We start from the raw sequence: 17,965 nt of genomic DNA on the forward strand, positions 1-17,965 counted from the left end.
GTTAAACATTTCATCCAGAAATTGCCAAGGACATGTAGCCCAAGTCAAGTCAATGTATGTGTGCAAAGAGAATAGTAATATTTATTGTAGGAAAAATTCATAAGATATACTGATTTTTTTTTAATTATACCTCTTTAGAATTTCGTCGATAAGTTTAGAGAATTTTTAGTGGGAGATATAAGTGTATCATTACACAAATGATAAAATTTTAAATTTAGAAAAAAAGTTTTAAAACTTAATTTGGATATATTATTTTTTTTTAAAATGTGTTTTTCAAAAAAAGTTTAGAAAAATTATAAAAACACTAATTTGGATATGTTGTGATGGTAACAATATCAAGGATGTATATATACAATCGATTCACTGAGTTGACGATGGTTTGATCATTCATCATATCCTTCAACTACTTATTTTGGTGTGATAGTAACTATATTAAGAACATTTTAGGTGTATTATATTTATTTTGATCTAAAGAGTTAACCATTATTGTTTAGTTTGATATATTCAGATGCAAATGGGTAAATATTGATATCTTAGAACTTTGCATGAGTAGTAAGTGTGTAAAACCATTGTTTAAGTTTTAATAATATTTACAAAATGCCGAACACATCCTCTATCATTTTCATTAATTATTTAGATCCTTATTTATTAAACTCGATTTTACATCATAACTATATAAACGATAATTTAAGACGTATATATTACATGCAACTTCTTAATTTACAGGGAAAATAATTAACTTTGGAGATATCTACAACTTAACCATGTACTGTACGGTCGGTTAACGTCCGGCCTCATAGCACGACACCTCCCAAAACCCTTGCTGAGGTTTCGCGAGGGCTTTCTCGAAGCCTATCCGCCACCGCCTCCTCCTCCACCCCGGACTCTTATCTCGATCCCGGGTGAACGCTGGCTTCCACAGCTTCCTCCCTCCCGATCCCTCTATGGCGAGCCCACGAGCTCGGCGGCAGATTGTCGCGGCAGAAACCCTCCGAGAACTCGGTCCTCCACCTCCCGTTTCCGGCCTGTCTGACCTCGACTCGCCCTCGCCCAGTCCCCGGTCGCTGCGTTCCCCTCAGTGCCCTCCGTTCGTCCCCGTTCCCTCTCCGATCCGAGCCGCAGGAGCCCGAGGACTCATTCCCGGTGGTCTTCTCCCAGATAAGCCCGCTCCAATCCCCTCTTGTGTTAGACCCTGATGACGTCGTAGATGATGATGCCGCAGGCTACCTCAACGGGGCTTATAATTCTTCGTGGCTTGGCCGCGGCATCGCGCTTGATTTCCCTGGAGAAGCGGTAAAGAGGGTCATTTGCGAAGAGCCGGCTTGGATTCCTCCGGGTTACTCAATCGAGCTCGTTGCGGGGAGCCATGTCGGGAACTTGGAATCTCGGAGGGCAGAAAGGAGAAAGTATAATTCTCTGAGGAGGAGACAGATTAAGGCGGAAACGGAGGCGTGGGAGAGGGCCGCACAGGAGTACAAAGAATTGGAGAGGGAGATGCTCGAGAAGAAGCTGGCGCCGAGCTTGCCGTATGTGAAATCACTTTTCTTGGGCTGGTTCGAGCCATTGCGGGATGTAATTGAGAGGGAGCAGAGGTTGCAGAAGACAAAGATGCAGAAGGCTGCCTATGCCCCCCATATTGGGCTCCTCCCGGCTGATAAGATGGCAGTCATTGTGATGCATAAGATGATGGGGCTATTGATGGTGGGCCAGGAGGATGGGTGCATCCGGCTTGTTCAAGCAGCAATTCGAATTGGGGAAGCAATAGAACAGGAGGTAGGCCAATTCTCTCTCACCTCCTCTTTTCTTCTTGTGGTGTGTTTGGTGCGTGTGCAAGTTCCAAATCATATATTTGACTGTCATAATGTAAAATCTGTGGGTATATTTTATTGTAAATTATGTTGGTGGTTCTGGAATTTCAGAATTAGTGGATTTGAACGATTTAAGTTTACAGATTATCCCATTATTTTTCTCAGAATTCAATTTTTCCTATCTGATATAAAGTTCCCTCTATCTGTTTCATGTTCTTTTTATGCAAGTAATTTCTGCTCCTTAAGTTTGTATCTTTGTTCTTGTTATCACTAAACTTAATTCGTCACTCCAGTTTAAGATTCAGGCTTATCTCGAGAAGAGTAAGAGACCAAGAAGAAGGAAAAATGAAGGTGATCAAAATGTTATCTTGTGCACACAGCAAGAGATCTTGAGGAAAAAGGTGATGAAATTGATAAAAATGAAAAAACTGATCGAGGTACAGAAGCTTCTAAGAAATGAGATTGAGATGGAGTCTTGGGGTCGTGATGGCCAAGCCAAGGTTTGTGTATCTACATTTGCTCGTGGTTAGCATACAAGTATTGTTTGTTTCCCCCTCAACAAAAAGGTTTATCTTTTATTCTTGTGCAGCTGGGGAGTCGCTTAATTGAATTACTCTTAGAATCAGCATTTGTACAAGTACCATGTGATAGTTTAGCAGACTGTCCACCTGAAATTTTGCCTGCTTTTAGACACACATTTAAAAATATTTCCAAGGAAAATGGGTATGATGACAACAATTCTTTCTTTTACATCCTCTGTTTGCCAATTTTCTGCTACTTACCTTGATTCTTTGTTAACTTAAAGGCTTTACCATTTGTTTGTGCAGCAAATCAATCAATAGATACGGGGTTATAGAATGTGATCCATTAGTCCACAAAGGTTTTGATAGCACTGTGAGTCGTGATTCTATTTGAACTAAGTTTTCTTGAAGAGGATAATTATGAATTTATTTTTTGCTGAATGTTATATTTTCTTGCACTATGTATTGCCAGAAAGCTACATATTTATCAGTTTTGCTATAAAACATCTATGTGCTACTCGATTGGCATCTGTATTTACAGTGTCAGTCATGGTTATTAAGGTTGAGCATACACCCAAGCAGGAACATGGTTCTAGTCTCATGCCCATCTAGTTGCAGCCAAATCCAGCCTTTGATTCTGATGATTATATTATATGCCCAACATGTGAAATGTCCCCGGATAAGCCAGGTTGGGCCAAGATCTGAGCCTGATGGCTTTTGGAGGAATCCTTAGAAAGCTTGAGCCAACCTTTTCCCACAAAGGATTTGCTTGGGTCTTGTTTGCTCTTGGCCCATTCATACCCTATGTTGTATCAATATTCTAAATGGTGTCGATGGTATGGGTTTGGACATGGAACACATGTATGAAGGCACATGAAGTGTACTATTTGTAGAATGCTCTTGATGAGATTCACATATTCAGAAAACCATATTGTCATACAATCATTGATTAAACAAAAAGGAATAGACTAAAGATGGGATTATACACTTCAGGATATGTCCTATAGTATGATCATAAACAAAAAAAAATGACACCAACTAGGGTTCAAGTAGTCACTATGATACCATATGAAATAGCTAACACAATCACAAAATGTGCACACTACCCTTGAAAGGCTGACCAGATAAGATTTGCTTCCATCCAATTCAGGTTTGATGGCTGACCGGCCTATGACTCCTTAGGCACTATGCACAGCGGTGGGTTGGAAATTTGTTAACTGACCTGTTTGATGTGAAAAATATTGGATCTGTGTATATGCCGTTTTGTCTGAATCTGAGTTAAGAAAAAAAAAAACAATGATTTTAATCATGAGCTGGGACAGTTTTAGATTTTTTGTATAAACCAGGTATGAATTGCTATTTTCTACTAAATTGGTTAAACCAGTTGAGTTCAAGTTATATGTTATTCTATTTTTCGTTTTTTTTATGAAAATGTGCACTCTCGATTGTTCTGTCTGTTGAAATATTTTGTCAAGTCAAGTTGGATCCAGGTTGATTGAGAAAATCAGGGCTGAGTTGGCATGTAAATTTCTCCATGTATAATCTTCATTGTAAAATTGGGTCAAATCATGTCTGGTTTAGGTTTGACTATTTTACAAGAGTTTCATCTAACCTAACCTTAGCCAAAGCATGCCATCCCTATTATGCACGTTGGTTATCAGGGAACTGTGTTTGCATCAGGTCCACATAGAAAGTTGCAGGTTCACTTATGACTAAATTCTAATAATGGTTATCAGATATATGATTCAGATGGTATTCCTAAGAAACTACTAGTCTTCTCAAGATTTATATTCATATTATCTATTATTTTATTTACGATTATCGATTGGAGTTTAAGATTTTCTACTCATATTATCTATGATTTTATTTATGATTATTGATTGAAATTTTGCTATATTGCTTTTTACTCTTGCAGGCGAGGCATATGGTCATCCCTTACCTCCCAATGTTGATACCGCCAAAAAGTTGGAAGGGGTATGATTCAAGTGTAATATAGCTGCTTCATTCAGTAGACTATATCAAGTTTATGACTTATTCAGGTTTAGATAACTTTCTCAACAAAGTCACACATGACGATGCATTGATCTTATTCATTACATAGATTTACTTGTAGAAGTATTTCTAAAGCTGCTTGTCTTATTGGCGTCTTTTGGGTATTTAGTTTCTTTATGTTGTACTCTATCTTGATGTAACTAGATGTGAATGTCCCCACATTCTTTTCCTGTTTAGGTACGACAATGGTGGACATCTGTTTCTGCCTTCATATGTTATGCGGACACACGGGGCACAAGAACAACAAAAAGCAATTAAAAGTGTCCCGAGAAAGCAGCTGCAGAAAGTATTTGAGGTCTAGCTTACTTCTTTTCTCTCTTTCTAGTTCCCCTTTTTATATGGAAATTTTGCTATATGCTAGGAGTTTGTAGGGAATGCACTTGGCACAATGTAACAAGGTTTAAGAAATTTGATTGACACTCAAGATCTTTTAATCGGTATCCTTTTAAATTATGATATTCCTTTCCAACTTTTTCTCTTGAAAATTTATTCATTATTCACTGTTATAGATGTGCGGCAAGCTATTTGCTTTAAAAAAAACTATGGGTTTTACCTACTTAATGCATTAACTATGATGGCCATGATTTGTGGAATTACTGAATGATGCATAATATGATGGGTTTTAATGCTGTTAATTCACATTCCATGTATATTAGTATGTGGATTTTCTAGTGGATCATAGCACTATATTCAGTTCCAGTTCTAGTTATTTAGGTTGTTCTGTCTAATTCCATGAACATCCAAAGTCAAATATCTAGTTTATGATATTTTAATTGATGATTTATTTGCTATTGTCATTGAATGCCTCATTTTGTGAAGATTAGTTACTTTACTATCAACTTTTGTACCTTATTGGCTACAAAGGGTTTAGCCTATGAAAATACTCCTCTAGTGGTTCACAATGGTTTTCCATGTTATTGTTTGATACCAGCCTACTATCTTATATGACTTTGGCCTCTTTTATTGCTCAAATTTTGCTTTGCTGAACAATCTGGATTTTCTCCAGCTCCTAAAATGATCTTTGTAAATGTCTACAAAGTTTGGATTGAAACATTTTGGTCAGATTGCTCTATTATTACTCGGATTTACATTTGCCGAATGATCTAGATATGCTCCAATGTCTAATTGGTAAAGAGTTGATGGAAATTTATTTATTGCGTGGTTATCCTAGGCTCCTAGCTAACAATGTAGATTAAACTTAATGCTTCTATCAGCTGGTTCCAGGACTGATATTTTCTTTCTTATTTGTCTGTATGGCCTTTCCCATGCTCGGTTATCTACATTTATAGCTGGTGTGTAAAAAAATATTTTTTGGGTTATCTACATTGTTCCTTAACTTTTTGCAAGTTGGCCACTTTCTTTTCTGGGTTAAATCTTTTTTTTCTTAAAATATCAATTCTAACCAATTTATTTCTGGTGGGCAAACTTGACTGGTCCTCAAGGACAATTTAGCTTCCAAAAATTTGTTAAAAACCTTCTTAGAGGGCTACTAGTTATGGAGTTTTTTTTTACAGCTAGATTTTGTGTATTCTCGTGCATTTTCCTGCCATTCAGCTAGATTTAGTTAAGAAAACCATTCCAATGCTTGATCGTGAGGTTGCCTTTCACTAGTTAGTAGCATGATTATATCTGTAACTTATGAATTTGTTTTTTTCTGTAGGCATTTTGCGTTGAATTATGCATTTATAATATATAAATTGATTCCAATAGGTTTGAAACATCAGATATCCAAGGTGTCTTGGTAAATGCTATTGGTACTATAAAGATATGCACCACAGTAAACAATTGGAAATCAACATCATCTTACCTTGATGCTTTTTGATGGCTGCATAAGTTCATATGATGTACATTAACACTTCAAAGAACCACAAATACAGATGTTATAATCACTTCGACAAAATTAATATTTTCACCTGGGCTAGGTCCTGGAAACAACAAATAGAAAAAAAGCTATGAGGTTGAAAATACAACAGTAATCTGGGAGACAACTTCCATGGCAATAACAATGGCTATGCACATTGTGTATCTGTTTTTGCTATATACCCTTGTGTTTCAACAATAGTCAGTGGGTGACATGCAAAGAATAAAAGTGAACATTGATGACATTACTTGCTTGCATCTTATTCTTATGTTGTCCATGGTGGTTACCTCCAATCTGTTATCTTTATTAATTATCTTATATGTGTGTGTGTTTAAACCATCTTTTGCTTATATCACCAATTTACTTATAGCTATTAATTTATTATCTGTACTTGTCGCATTTTCACCCTAATTATTTTCTTAAAGAAAGTAGAATAGAGTTGTCTAAATATTAAAAATTATTTTTAATCTTTATTCATATATATTTATACAATATACATATGTTTCTTTGTGGAACAATAAACTGATAGCACAACTATGTTTTCGAGTTGCTCAGGCACTAGATACACTTGGAAGAACAAAATGGAGGATAAATAGAAGAATTCTTGATGTTATAGAGATTGTTTGGAGCAGAGGGGGAGGTATTGCAGGTTTGGTTGATCGAAAAGATGTGAGTAGATTTTGAGAATCTTCTTTTACTTTTCAACATTTTCTTAGGTACTATTGTTCATATTAGAGATTATCCTTTTTTTTTTCCTGTGACCATCGGTTTATGGCTTTGTAGATCCAACTACCTGATAGACCTGAGACTGAGGATTTGACTGAGATCAAGAAATGGAGGTGGAGCACTAGAAAAGCTAAAAAGGCTAATAGCGAGATGCATGCTCAACGTTGTGATGTAGAACTTAAGCTTTCTGTATGACATCCTCTTTGTACTAGTATTTCAGATCAAGAGTTGCAAGTTTTTCTCGGAAATTATTCTTGTGCTATTTCATAGTTTACCTAGTCCATGTTTGTTAATGACATATCATATATGCTTGGAACAGGTAGCACATAAAATGAGGGATGAGGAAGGATTCTATTATCCTCATAATATTGACTTCCGAGGCCGTGCATACCCGATGCATTCACATCTAAACCATTTGAGTTCAGATCTATGTCGAGGAATTCTGGAATTTGCTGAAGGAAAACCCCTGGGGAAATCTGGTTTACACTGGCTGAAAATACATTTGGCAAACATATATGGTGGAGGTGTTGAAAAGCTTTCCTATGACAGGAGGCTGACTTTTGTCAAGAACCATTTGAGAGATATATTTGATTCAGCAGAAAATCCTATTGATGGTAACCGCTGGTGGATAAGTGCTGAAGATCCATTCCAGTGCTTGGCTGCATGTATTGATCTTACCAAAGCCTTAAAAAGCTCATCGCCACACATGGCCATCTCTCACTTGCCCATTCATCAGGTGGCGACTAAATTTAATACAGAAGATCGTAGCTGATTCAGTTTTGCAATTTTATATATATATATATATATATATATATATATATATATATATATATATATATATATATATTGCTCATTTAATTTGTAGTAGAAAATTAATCTATCAATAGATGAATATCAGTAGTTAATTTATTGCAATTGTACTCCTTTTCGGCAACTTGTCACTCATTAGAGCCTGAAACTAGACAAATTTGCAAACTATTGATATTCCTTGTGTGCATTTAAAGAATGTAAAAAACATAGCTAGCTGATAGGAAAGCCAAGAGATTAATGGTGGGTATTTTCATCTGATAGCACAATCCATACCTGTTAGAAGAAGAACATGGGTCGTTGCCCGTTTCAGTGCCCCATGAACATTAAGTGCTTGAAAGATGACAATTGCTGTTTCTGCAAGCCAACTGTACCGGCACATGGCATGGCCTTTTGGAACGTCTTGAAGCATTTAGTTCATTAAACCTAAAGCATTTAGATTAGATTCTCACCTCTCTTTTATTTAATTTCAAATCTGGTACAAGTGCAAGTCAAATGATTAGGCATAAGCAAATATATTTTAGTCTAACTAAAGCATCATTAAGTTAGTAATGTGGTTAAAACTTAAAAAAGTTATTGAATGCTCACTTAATTTTACATGTTTCATTTCCAAAATGTCATAGTAAGGAAGTACCACATATCTGTTTGTTTGGAGCTGGAGTGTCAGCAATTTCAAGCATTTCGATGTATTGCATCCTGCCAAACACAGTATCATTTACAGGGTCCCTCTGAGCTGTCTGCTATCAACTTCTATGCTCATAAAATTTATTTATTACATCTTTGCAATTAGAACTCTTTTATGTATTTTGCCGTACCTTGGAAAGTTCTTTTATGCATATTGTCTTTTCTCTGCTATATGCACAAATTGTCATGTCCCAATAAAAAACTGTTTTTTTTCTTCTGAGAGCTAGTCATCATCTACTTGGTTCTTTCCAGTGTACAAGTTGAACAATAATGGTTTTATGATACTGAATTAAGCAACAAATATGACATCACTTTAATAGCAGTAGCTACATAGGAACATATCAGGGGCCACTAGAGTTGCATCAATGCTATGAGCCTATGATTTAACAAAAATGCTTTCCGGAATCTGTGATTGGGATTATAAATGGATTTTTTTTGTTAATGATGATAGGAGAAGGTCATATAAAGTGGGAAGTAAATTTATGTCAGATATGAGTACTGAATGATGTGCCAGTATTATCGGTAACTTTTATGGTGTGTACATTCTGTCTCACTATGTAAGGTCTTGCACTAGTTCAAGAACTTCCTAGCACAACTTGAGTGTTCATATAGTTTTATCTTTGATTTTTAGATAGTCATAGCGTTGAATAACCAATGTATAGACTATTAATGAACATTCTTATTTGCTGTTGAAGAATATTAGTATACTTCCTTTACTAGGTATCAACATATTGTGGTAATTGGTTATATGAGATTTTCATAGTGGATATATGTTGTTTCATTTGTAAACCAAAAATATTATTTGCTACACCTCCAACATCATGCATGCTAGCCCATTCTTAAAAACTACGGTTACTGTTTGAATGTTAATTTTTTTTGCTGAGCCATTGTATCCAATAAATTTTTCAATGGAATGTGTTTTATCTGACTTGATGCTGGTTAATTTAGGATGGTTCTTGTAATGGTTTGCAGCATTATGCAGCTCTAGGGAGAGACAGTGTAAGTTTATTGCTTTATCTTGGAATATTATTCTTTATATTGGTTGGTCTTGTAATCTACATTTTCTTGAATATCTGATGTTTGAGATGACTGCCAAATTACTACACCTGCTGAATGACATATGTCATTCTTCTACTTTCTTAAATGAAGCATCTTGTAGTCACCAGCCTCTAGATGAATTGTAAACAAGAAACCATGGATGATTCCATCTGATTAATCATGGAACTTTTAGTCTTATAAATGAATTTATCAAAGAAGGTTTGCCTTAAAGAAAATGTCTCTCATTTAATTTCATATACATGAAACCTTCTAAAAAACAAAGCCTTGGAGTTGTCAGTTAATCCTGAAGCATGATATGCTTCTATTAATTTTAAAATAATAATTCTGGTTCTTCTTGTGTATAAAAAGTATGATTTTGCTGATTTATTCTCTTGTTTTTCATATTGTTCCTCAAAATAAATATTGGTGCTCTACCTCATGAATGTTAATTGTACAGTATGTCCATGCATCTTTATTTTTTTCCTTTGTTAGGTTTGCTTAAAAAGACTCATCTCTTTGATAATATAATATATCTCTATTTTTTTCCCTTTGTTAGGTTTCCTTAAAAAGACTCATCTCTTTGATAATATAATATATCTCTGACCATCGTTACTGACCACCAGTGACGTTCTATATCAAGCGAGTCCCTTAATTTGTGCAAAGAGTTGCTTATTTATGTGTTTGTTTGAGAACTTTTGTGTTAAGTTCAACTCATTCATCTTTATCTGCATATATAATCAGCTTATTCATGAATTAAGTGTTAATTACTACCATGCATATCCTGGGTCATGCGGTTTTGGTATTTTACATTTTACATTGTTGTTGTGCATCATAATAACTGATTGTTGTACACATCTTGATTTTATTGTTAAGACTCAAGAAGACCTATTTTGATCTTATGAAGGTCATATTCTTGCTTCCCATGACCCCAAATTCCATTTAAGCATAAATTTGATCACATTGCTTCACCAGAATTTTAATTTATTTTTCCATCAAGTTTTTAGAACAGAACTGGAAGCTTCACAATCATCTTAATGTCCAAAACTCAATTGTTTTGATATTTGATTTGTTAGACACACAAAAGATCATCGCATGCTTGTCTCCATCCTATAACAAAATTTGAAGAATTAGACTAAAGAAGACCACAGAAATGAGGTGCATATGAGAAGGATATTCATATTGTTTTGCAATAAAAATGCTAGAGAAAATTTAACCAATGAGTCTTCGTTCAAACTAATTCAGTTACACCATTCTTCCCGCCTTTGTATTACTATTCTTTGCATTGGAGGAAATAAGAAGTCACAAGATAGAAGTGCCCTAGACTTTTGGCCTACATGATGATTAACTTGATTCCTAAAAATATGAAAAATAGTTCTTGGAACCATCCTTTCGGGTACCGAACATGATTTGTTGGATTGGTACATTTCGGTCAGTATCGATGTACCATGTGTTGGTATATTGATATGTATCAGTGTGCTGTAGAGGAAGAAAAAAAACGAGAAGAGGAAGGCTAGGTGGAGGAACAGAGGTAGGAGGAAGGAAAAAGGAAGAAGAAGAAGTGATGGAGGAGGAAGAAACAGTGAAGGAGAAGGAAGAAGAGGAGGAGAAGGGGTGGGAGCATACCTGGGAAGAGGAAGCGACAAAAGGCGGTAGTGGCGACGACATCAGCATTGAACGCGAGTAGAGGGCTTGCAAGAAGAGCCCTAATTTCTATTTTAGGATTTTTTAATGTCGAGTTGGACAGGCCCCACCACTATTTTCAATTTTTTTATTATTTTTACTCGACTAGATTGGGCCGCTTGAAACAGGGGTGGTCCACGTGTTGGCCCATGCCCTGACCGGTACATACCACCCATTTTGTGCCATTTTGCACAGTACAATAATCCTTGACTTGGAACTAACAAAGCATGGACATGCATAACCCCACACAAAATAGAGACACAACATGGTAAATCTTATAAAAGTAGGACAGTAAATGTCCAAGGAAACAATTAATATCTTTATTTTATTGTTTATCTTTTTTCTTTTGTACTTTGTACAATTTAGACAATCTATGATCACTATATGAAATTTGCAAGGAGCATAACAATTATTCATAAAAATTGCAATTGTTGAAACCCTTCAAATACGTATACAAAACCTTGAGAAGTCAAAAATCCAAATTATGTACACATTGCCAATTTTCAACATTTCCTTGTATCCTTCTATGGATGATATAAATGTCCTACATATGTACAATAAACTGATATAAATAAGTGTGGATGACACGGAAGTCCTAATACATCTTTTTTGAGTATTCAACATATGTCAGTGTTTGGCGTGGGCATCAGAGTATGATAATCATTTTGAAGTGTCCATACTTCATGCTTAGGAATTTATCCTCGAGCAGTCCTTTTAATTATCTCTTCCACCAACTCCAGAATTATCCCCACAAACTCATTGAGGATGGAGGGATGGTGATATTGGAATAAGGGTTGATTAGGGAGTCTTAAGGCTGCAGTAATGAGATTGTGATCACAAAGTCACCTGATATGTTAAATTTTCATGTTCAAAACCGGTTGATCCAGTTATTTGATTGTTAATATCTTTTTCTATGCCATGACATGTATTTTAATAATTTATCTTCTTATAAACAGTCTTACCAAATGATTCTTATAAATTCAGTTGGAGGCAGCTGCTGTTAACTTGGTCGCTGGAGAAAAACCTGCAGATGTTTATTCAGAGATAGCTATGAGGTAGTTTTTTTTTGTATTATCCTGAAGTTGTAATATGAGCATGACTACTACAAACTCAACTTTTATGTTCAGTAAACATATGGAAGAAAGTCTGCTTTGATAAATGATGCCTTTCATTTGTTGTAGAAGTTAGTTGCCAAACAAATAATTTCTTTTGCGTCAACTGATAAGGCTTAATGCATGTTTGTTCAACCATTATTTATGGATTTAAATTCTTGTTTATAACACTTCCTTCTGCCCTGATAAACTATGTTGTTTGTATCTATTGGTTGCAAAACTTTATGAATTTGGTAAATAAGGAAGATTTAGTACATTTTGGACATATAGCAATTTCTTTTTATTGTTTTCTGCCACAGATTGGACGTAAGGTTGTAGATATATATTTCTTAGAAGTTTTTTGTGAATGGATCTCTACTACATTATGTATCTAGGCTGTGCTGTACAGATAACTAAGATCAAAGAGATACTAGTGCACAAGGATTTCTGGACCTGATGTTAGCTGGCCTTTGCTGGATCTGGCTGAAAGCGATTAGTTGAAGCCAGTTGGTTTCACGCTTTTTTCCTTTTCCTTTCAGAACTGCTCCTTCCCACCCTTTCACCCTGAAGGAAACCCGAAAACTAGCCACCTAACTATCCTCTCACTGTCTCACACAGCCCAAAAAGAAAACACGTACTGAACAGCCTGATTTTTTTAATCTTCAACTAGAGGTTATTTTAAAGTTTTGACATCTGAGGTTGAGGAGCCATCTTTTGGAAATTAAGATGCCTTGAGAATTGACCTGTCTACTCTATTGTACATAATAGACATCAGAAGAGACTATGAGGTCATCTTATTGAGTATTTGGAATATCGATTTGGAAACTAAAGAAGTACAAAGTTCTCTTATTTAGCTCAAAAGTGCACTATAGTGATGATGAAAGACATCATAGTATGGAAACTTCCGACTTTTGATTTGCAATATAATTGTATTAAGATGCATAAGAGTACGAGTTAGTATATACGATGCATCATTCTGAAATTGATCATGGTGGTACTACCTGATGGGAATAATAGCATCTTAGGCCTGACGGTCTTCTAGTGTTGTCACTGTTAGATGGCCGGTGGAATGGTCAGATAACTGTTGGCAATCTTACCAGCAAAAAATATGACCATTGAGGCTGTTCTTTAAGCTTATGATCAAGGTTATTGGCTCAATAAATGTCCCACCAGTTCAGTAGGTTGATATATATGTACTAGTTGGAAAGTGACGACCTAGTATGACTTTGGTTATTAGAAACTAAGCTTTCACTAAGTATTTGCTTTAAGGTTTTAAATAATGGTCAAGCACTGCTGTCGAAATATATAGCTTAATATCGGTATATGTACAGGTTGTTATGCTTTTTTTTTATTCTTTTATTCAATGATATCAGGCAGTATAGGTTGGTGCATCACCTAGTCTACTGTTATTGTACTAGTTTGTTAAGTTTTTGAAACCAGTATTGGACCTGTTTTTAAATCCTTAATTTGGTGAGACTCTTGGTACTTGGTGTAACTCAAATCCTTGTTTGGGCTTCTTGGACCTCTTGGAGAATCTCTTGGATCAACTCTTTCACTTCTTTTTGCTGACTTGGTGAAATTGATATTCTTTAGTTAGTTTTGAGCTATTGGAGAATCTCTTGGATCAACTGTTTCACTTCTTCCGTTCTCTCACAAACTTGAACTATTCATTAATAGGATCCTTTTAGATGGTTGTCATTTTTAATATCATCATTTAATTCCAGTAATTTTGAGGTTAGATTATCATATTTGCATCGTGTGGATTATGATGGCTGCATTTTCCCTTTTGTTTACAATTATGCATGGTCTGATTAAAATATATATTTCTCTACTTCTGCAAAATGAAGGGTCAGAGAAATCATACGAAAAGACTCCGAGAAAGATCCTACTGTTGATCCGACAGCTTTGTTGGCTAAAGTCCTAGTTGATCAGGTTAGTTCAAAACTATGTGAAAAAGTGATCTCATTTTGTAGCTGGCATTTGTTACTAAAAGCTAGCAACAATATTTCTAACATATTTAATTAGACATTATTCACTCTTCATAGCTTTCAGGTGGATCGGAAGCTTGTTAAGCAAACGGTAATGACATCAGTTTATGGTGTCACATATGTTGGTGCCCGGGAACAGATCAAGAGGAGGCTTGAAGAGAAGGGACTGATTACTGATGATAGACTACTATTTGGTGCATCTTGCTATGCTGCTAAAGTAAAGAATATTATAACTGTTTTTTTAATCATATTTTTTCTAACTCCAGTTTAATTGAGAGTAATACTGATTTGACCTATCTTACCTTTTGATGAAGGTGACTTTGAATGCTCTAGGTGAGATGTTTGAAGCTGCACGTGGTATTATGAAATGGTTGGGAGATTGTGCAAAGGTTTGTTTCTTTTTGCAACCTATTTTGCCATCTCAACTGTGTATGATATTGATGATTCTTTATCTGTTGAGTAGGATTACTGACTACTAATTTTGAACTTGTATATTTAAGCAGATCACAAGTTACCAGAACATCATTAACACTCTTTAAGTTTCACAATGGGAAAAATTTTACTATTACTTACAGCTGTTGTAATTTAAACAGATCATTGCTTCAGAAAATGAGCCCGTGAAATGGACGACTCCTCTTGGTCTCCCGGTTGTTCAGCCTTATAGAAATTCTGAGAGACATCAGGTGAGTTCTTTAGTGCATGAAATTCTCAAAATTTGCCTAAACCCAAAATGGTTCATGCTTTTGTTACTTGTCTACTTGAAAGTTATCATCATCTCCAGATTCTACTATTGCATGACTGTATTATGAGTTTATCAGGCAACTCCTATAGCATAACAGATTGGAAAATGTATACATTAGTTGGTTATGTAATGAAGCGGTTTAATGATGCTACCATGTGGTAGTGTGAAGTTGTCTGATGGTCAACTATTGTTTGGTCATTGTTTTAATGCTGCATTTCGGATGAAATTGATTTGTTATTACCCTATTGGATACATGTTGATGAACTAGTGCCTTCAATTGCATGCACCTTCTACTAATCTGCTTCCGTAGAATCTTGTGTGTCCTAAACAAATGAAGTATTAGATACAATTGCGTTTTCAGATGCCAGCAAGCAGAGAAGCGATTAATATTATATTGACCAATAGCTTCTTAAAGTAAAATAAGAAATCTACCAGATCAATGCAAATTTATATTTTAGTATGTCAAATAAGTCTTTTCTCATTGTTGGGAATGACATAGGTAGTCCAACTACTACCATGACCGAATATCATTTAAAAAAAATTCTTTCCTGTTTTCTTTTACAGAATAATAATAATGGGCTTAATGGTCTAGAACCTAGATCACAAAAAATATGGAAAAGAAGAAAGTAAAATGACCCAGTTTGAATTTTTATACTTACATGTATGTTATTTGATTTGCTATGAACACTCTTTTTTTCTAAATGGTATTAATTATTGATTACAAAATGTACTTCTGAGTTATTACAGTCGGCCTTGAACTTGTCAAATAAGGCTATGAGATAGGTCGACTTTGTATTATTTGTTCCAACATCTGAGTTTTTTGACATCTTTGTTGCAGATAAGAACTTCCCTCCAGGTTCTGACATTACAAAGGGAGGGTCAATCGGTAAGCTTAAAATGTTCTTGTAAATGGCTGTCATGCACATTTATACCATTATATTGAGTTTTCTGCCTTCAGCAGGTTTCAGTTAAGCGGCAGAAGACAGCTTTTCCACCAAATTTTGTACACTCTCTTGATGGTTCACACATGATGATGACTGCTATCTCTTGCAAAAATGCTGGCTTACATTTTGCAGGTCTTGTTATAGTTGTTTTCCACCAGCTAGTTTAGATTTTTAACTTGACATTAATAATTTCAATGAATAGTCTTGTAACTGTAACATGAACAAGTAGAAATATCCCAGTGATTTCTTTTTTGTGAGCATCCCAGTGAAAATTAGTAAGCTTCATTAATTGTTTCCCTTTATTATTGTAATATACTTTTGCTTTGACTAGCCCTTCCTTGCCATTCTGATCCAATATTATTTGGTGATCTAATACTTTTTAGGTCTTCAATATGATACTTGCTTCCATATTTGTTGTTCCTGTTGCTACACTCTATCATACTGTTATATTCTCTCCTACACACTTATTCATTAGTGATGAGATTCATTGTAATGTACATACTGATCTTTTTCAGTTCAATACCTTGGATTATAAGATGGTAGTGTACATTGAAGTTTTCAATAACAGATTTATGCCGTATCCTGAATTTAGATATCTTGTTGAACCAGACTGAAGATACTAATGTTGAGCATTATCGTCTTTTTCTCTGTGAAACACATGTTTCTCATTTGACGTATAAATATGGGTGCAGGAGTACACGATTCCTTTTGGACCCATGCATGTGATGTTGACAGGATGAACCAAATCTTAAGAGAGGAATTTGTGGCTCTTTACAACATTCCAATTCTGGAGAACGTGAGCACCTTTTAATGAGCTTCCCCCCTTCTGTTGAAGATATTTTCTTCTTGTATTGGCATTTTGATAAGAATAGTCATCAATAACAAAGATCGAGAGAATAAACATTTCCTTTCTGATGATATCTTGCAGTTGCTCGATGGTTTCCAAACATCCTTCCCGACGCTGACATTTCCTCCACTGCCAGATCGAGGCGATTTTGACCTTAAAAAAGTTTTGGAGTCTCCTTACTTTTTCAACTGATTCATATTCGTTATTTTGATTCCAGTTATGTTAACTGACTGGCCTCAAGCTCCTCATTGAAGGTCCAGTACCTCATGCTAGACAGAACAAATACGCTACAGATACAGCAATCAGGACATGCAGGCTTGGCAGAAAAGTGGCACCTGAGATGTAAAGCAGAAGCATATAAAACACCACATGAATTTTACATGGATAGAAACATGTGAGGATGCTGCTTTCCAGATTGCATGAGAGTAACTAATCGCTGACACTGGTTAGGGATGACCTCAGTTGCTTGAGATGAGGTATGCTGAATTTTATTATTTGTCTCTGCCTCTTTTTGAAGTTTACCTTTGTTGTCAAAAGGCAAAACAATAATATATTCTCATTTTTTTTATTGACACTTGTACAATATTTTGGGAAAAATTAGTAATACACCAAATAAAGTTGTTCCAAATCGCTAGAATATTCGCTTGGTAAGGCGAGTGCAATTCTTCAATCTCGAAGGTGTTCTATTCCCATAATTTTGTTCTGAATTGTATCTAACCTTGGAGAAAGTTTTAGAGCAGCAGCAGCACTTGCTTTGTGAATGTAATTCTAAGTATAGTTACCGACAAACAAGATATATTGCAAGCAAGAACCTCAGTATAAAATTTAATGGTGTTGCTAAGATTTTGGGTTGACCTTTTTATGGCTACTTCAATGTGTATTTGGTGACTCAAAATAGTTTCATGGTGTGGTTTATGAAGTAATGATGAATGCTTATTCCCCTAGTCACATTTTGTTCTCCATAGTTCTATGGTGCTTTTGCATTCAAATACATTGTAATTGATACTGATTGGTCGGGTTTAAGCTTCTTTTTTTTTTCTTCTGTTAACCTCGAATTCATGTTATAAGCTTCATGAACTACCATGAGAAAAAAAGAAAAGGGATCATGGAGATCCAATTGTTGTTCTGTTAAATTTCTAGTTGAAGAATATCAAGCTGCAGTTAATTTGAGAGGTA

General features: G+C 35.4%; 1 protein-coding gene across 2 annotated transcripts; it reads left to right on the forward strand.

Annotated features, from left to right (window-relative positions):
• Nucleotides 1-919: 919 nt before the first annotated feature.
• LOC135598518 (DNA-directed RNA polymerase 3B, chloroplastic-like) lies at nucleotides 920-17,426 on the forward strand. 2 transcript variants are annotated; one of them, XM_065092441.1, is made up of 19 exons: nucleotides 920-1,773; nucleotides 2,102-2,308; nucleotides 2,398-2,531; nucleotides 2,636-2,702; nucleotides 4,245-4,303; nucleotides 4,559-4,676; nucleotides 6,798-6,911; nucleotides 7,026-7,157; nucleotides 7,288-7,704; nucleotides 9,408-9,458; nucleotides 12,162-12,232; nucleotides 14,116-14,200; nucleotides 14,321-14,473; nucleotides 14,571-14,645; nucleotides 14,850-14,939; nucleotides 15,837-15,884; nucleotides 15,960-16,074; nucleotides 16,635-16,738; nucleotides 16,871-17,426. In XM_065092441.1, exons 1-19 carry the CDS (start codon nucleotides 1,495-1,497, stop codon nucleotides 16,979-16,981), a joined length of 2,430 nt encoding a protein of 809 aa, XP_064948513.1. In that variant the 5' UTR covers nucleotides 920-1,494; the 3' UTR covers nucleotides 16,982-17,426. The 2 variants fall into 2 exon arrangements, with proteins under 2 accessions (XP_064948513.1, XP_064948512.1); XM_065092440.1 differs by having other exon boundaries at nucleotides 1,363-1,773; nucleotides 15,957-16,074; nucleotides 16,871-17,134.
• The last annotated feature ends 539 nt before the right edge of the window (nucleotides 17,427-17,965 follow it).

Source organism: Musa acuminata, chromosome BXJ2-1 (genome assembly GCF_036884655.1).
Source record: "Musa acuminata AAA Group cultivar baxijiao chromosome BXJ2-1, Cavendish_Baxijiao_AAA, whole genome shotgun sequence".
NCBI lineage: Eukaryota > Viridiplantae > Streptophyta > Magnoliopsida > Zingiberales > Musaceae > Musa > Musa acuminata.

Excerpts from the sequence above, each read along its gene's own strand:
- LOC135598518 (XM_065092440.1), top strand. The coding sequence starts at position 1,495 with ATGCTCGAGAAGAAGCTGGCGCCGAGCTTGCCGTATGTGAAATCACTT. Across the intron at positions 2,532-2,635 it reads AATATTTCCAAGGAAAATGG|CAAATCAATCAATAGATACG; the intron begins GTATGATGACAA and ends TTGTTTGTGCAG. Across the intron at positions 14,646-14,849 it reads GGTTGGGAGATTGTGCAAAG|ATCATTGCTTCAGAAAATGA; the intron begins GTTTGTTTCTTT and ends TAATTTAAACAG.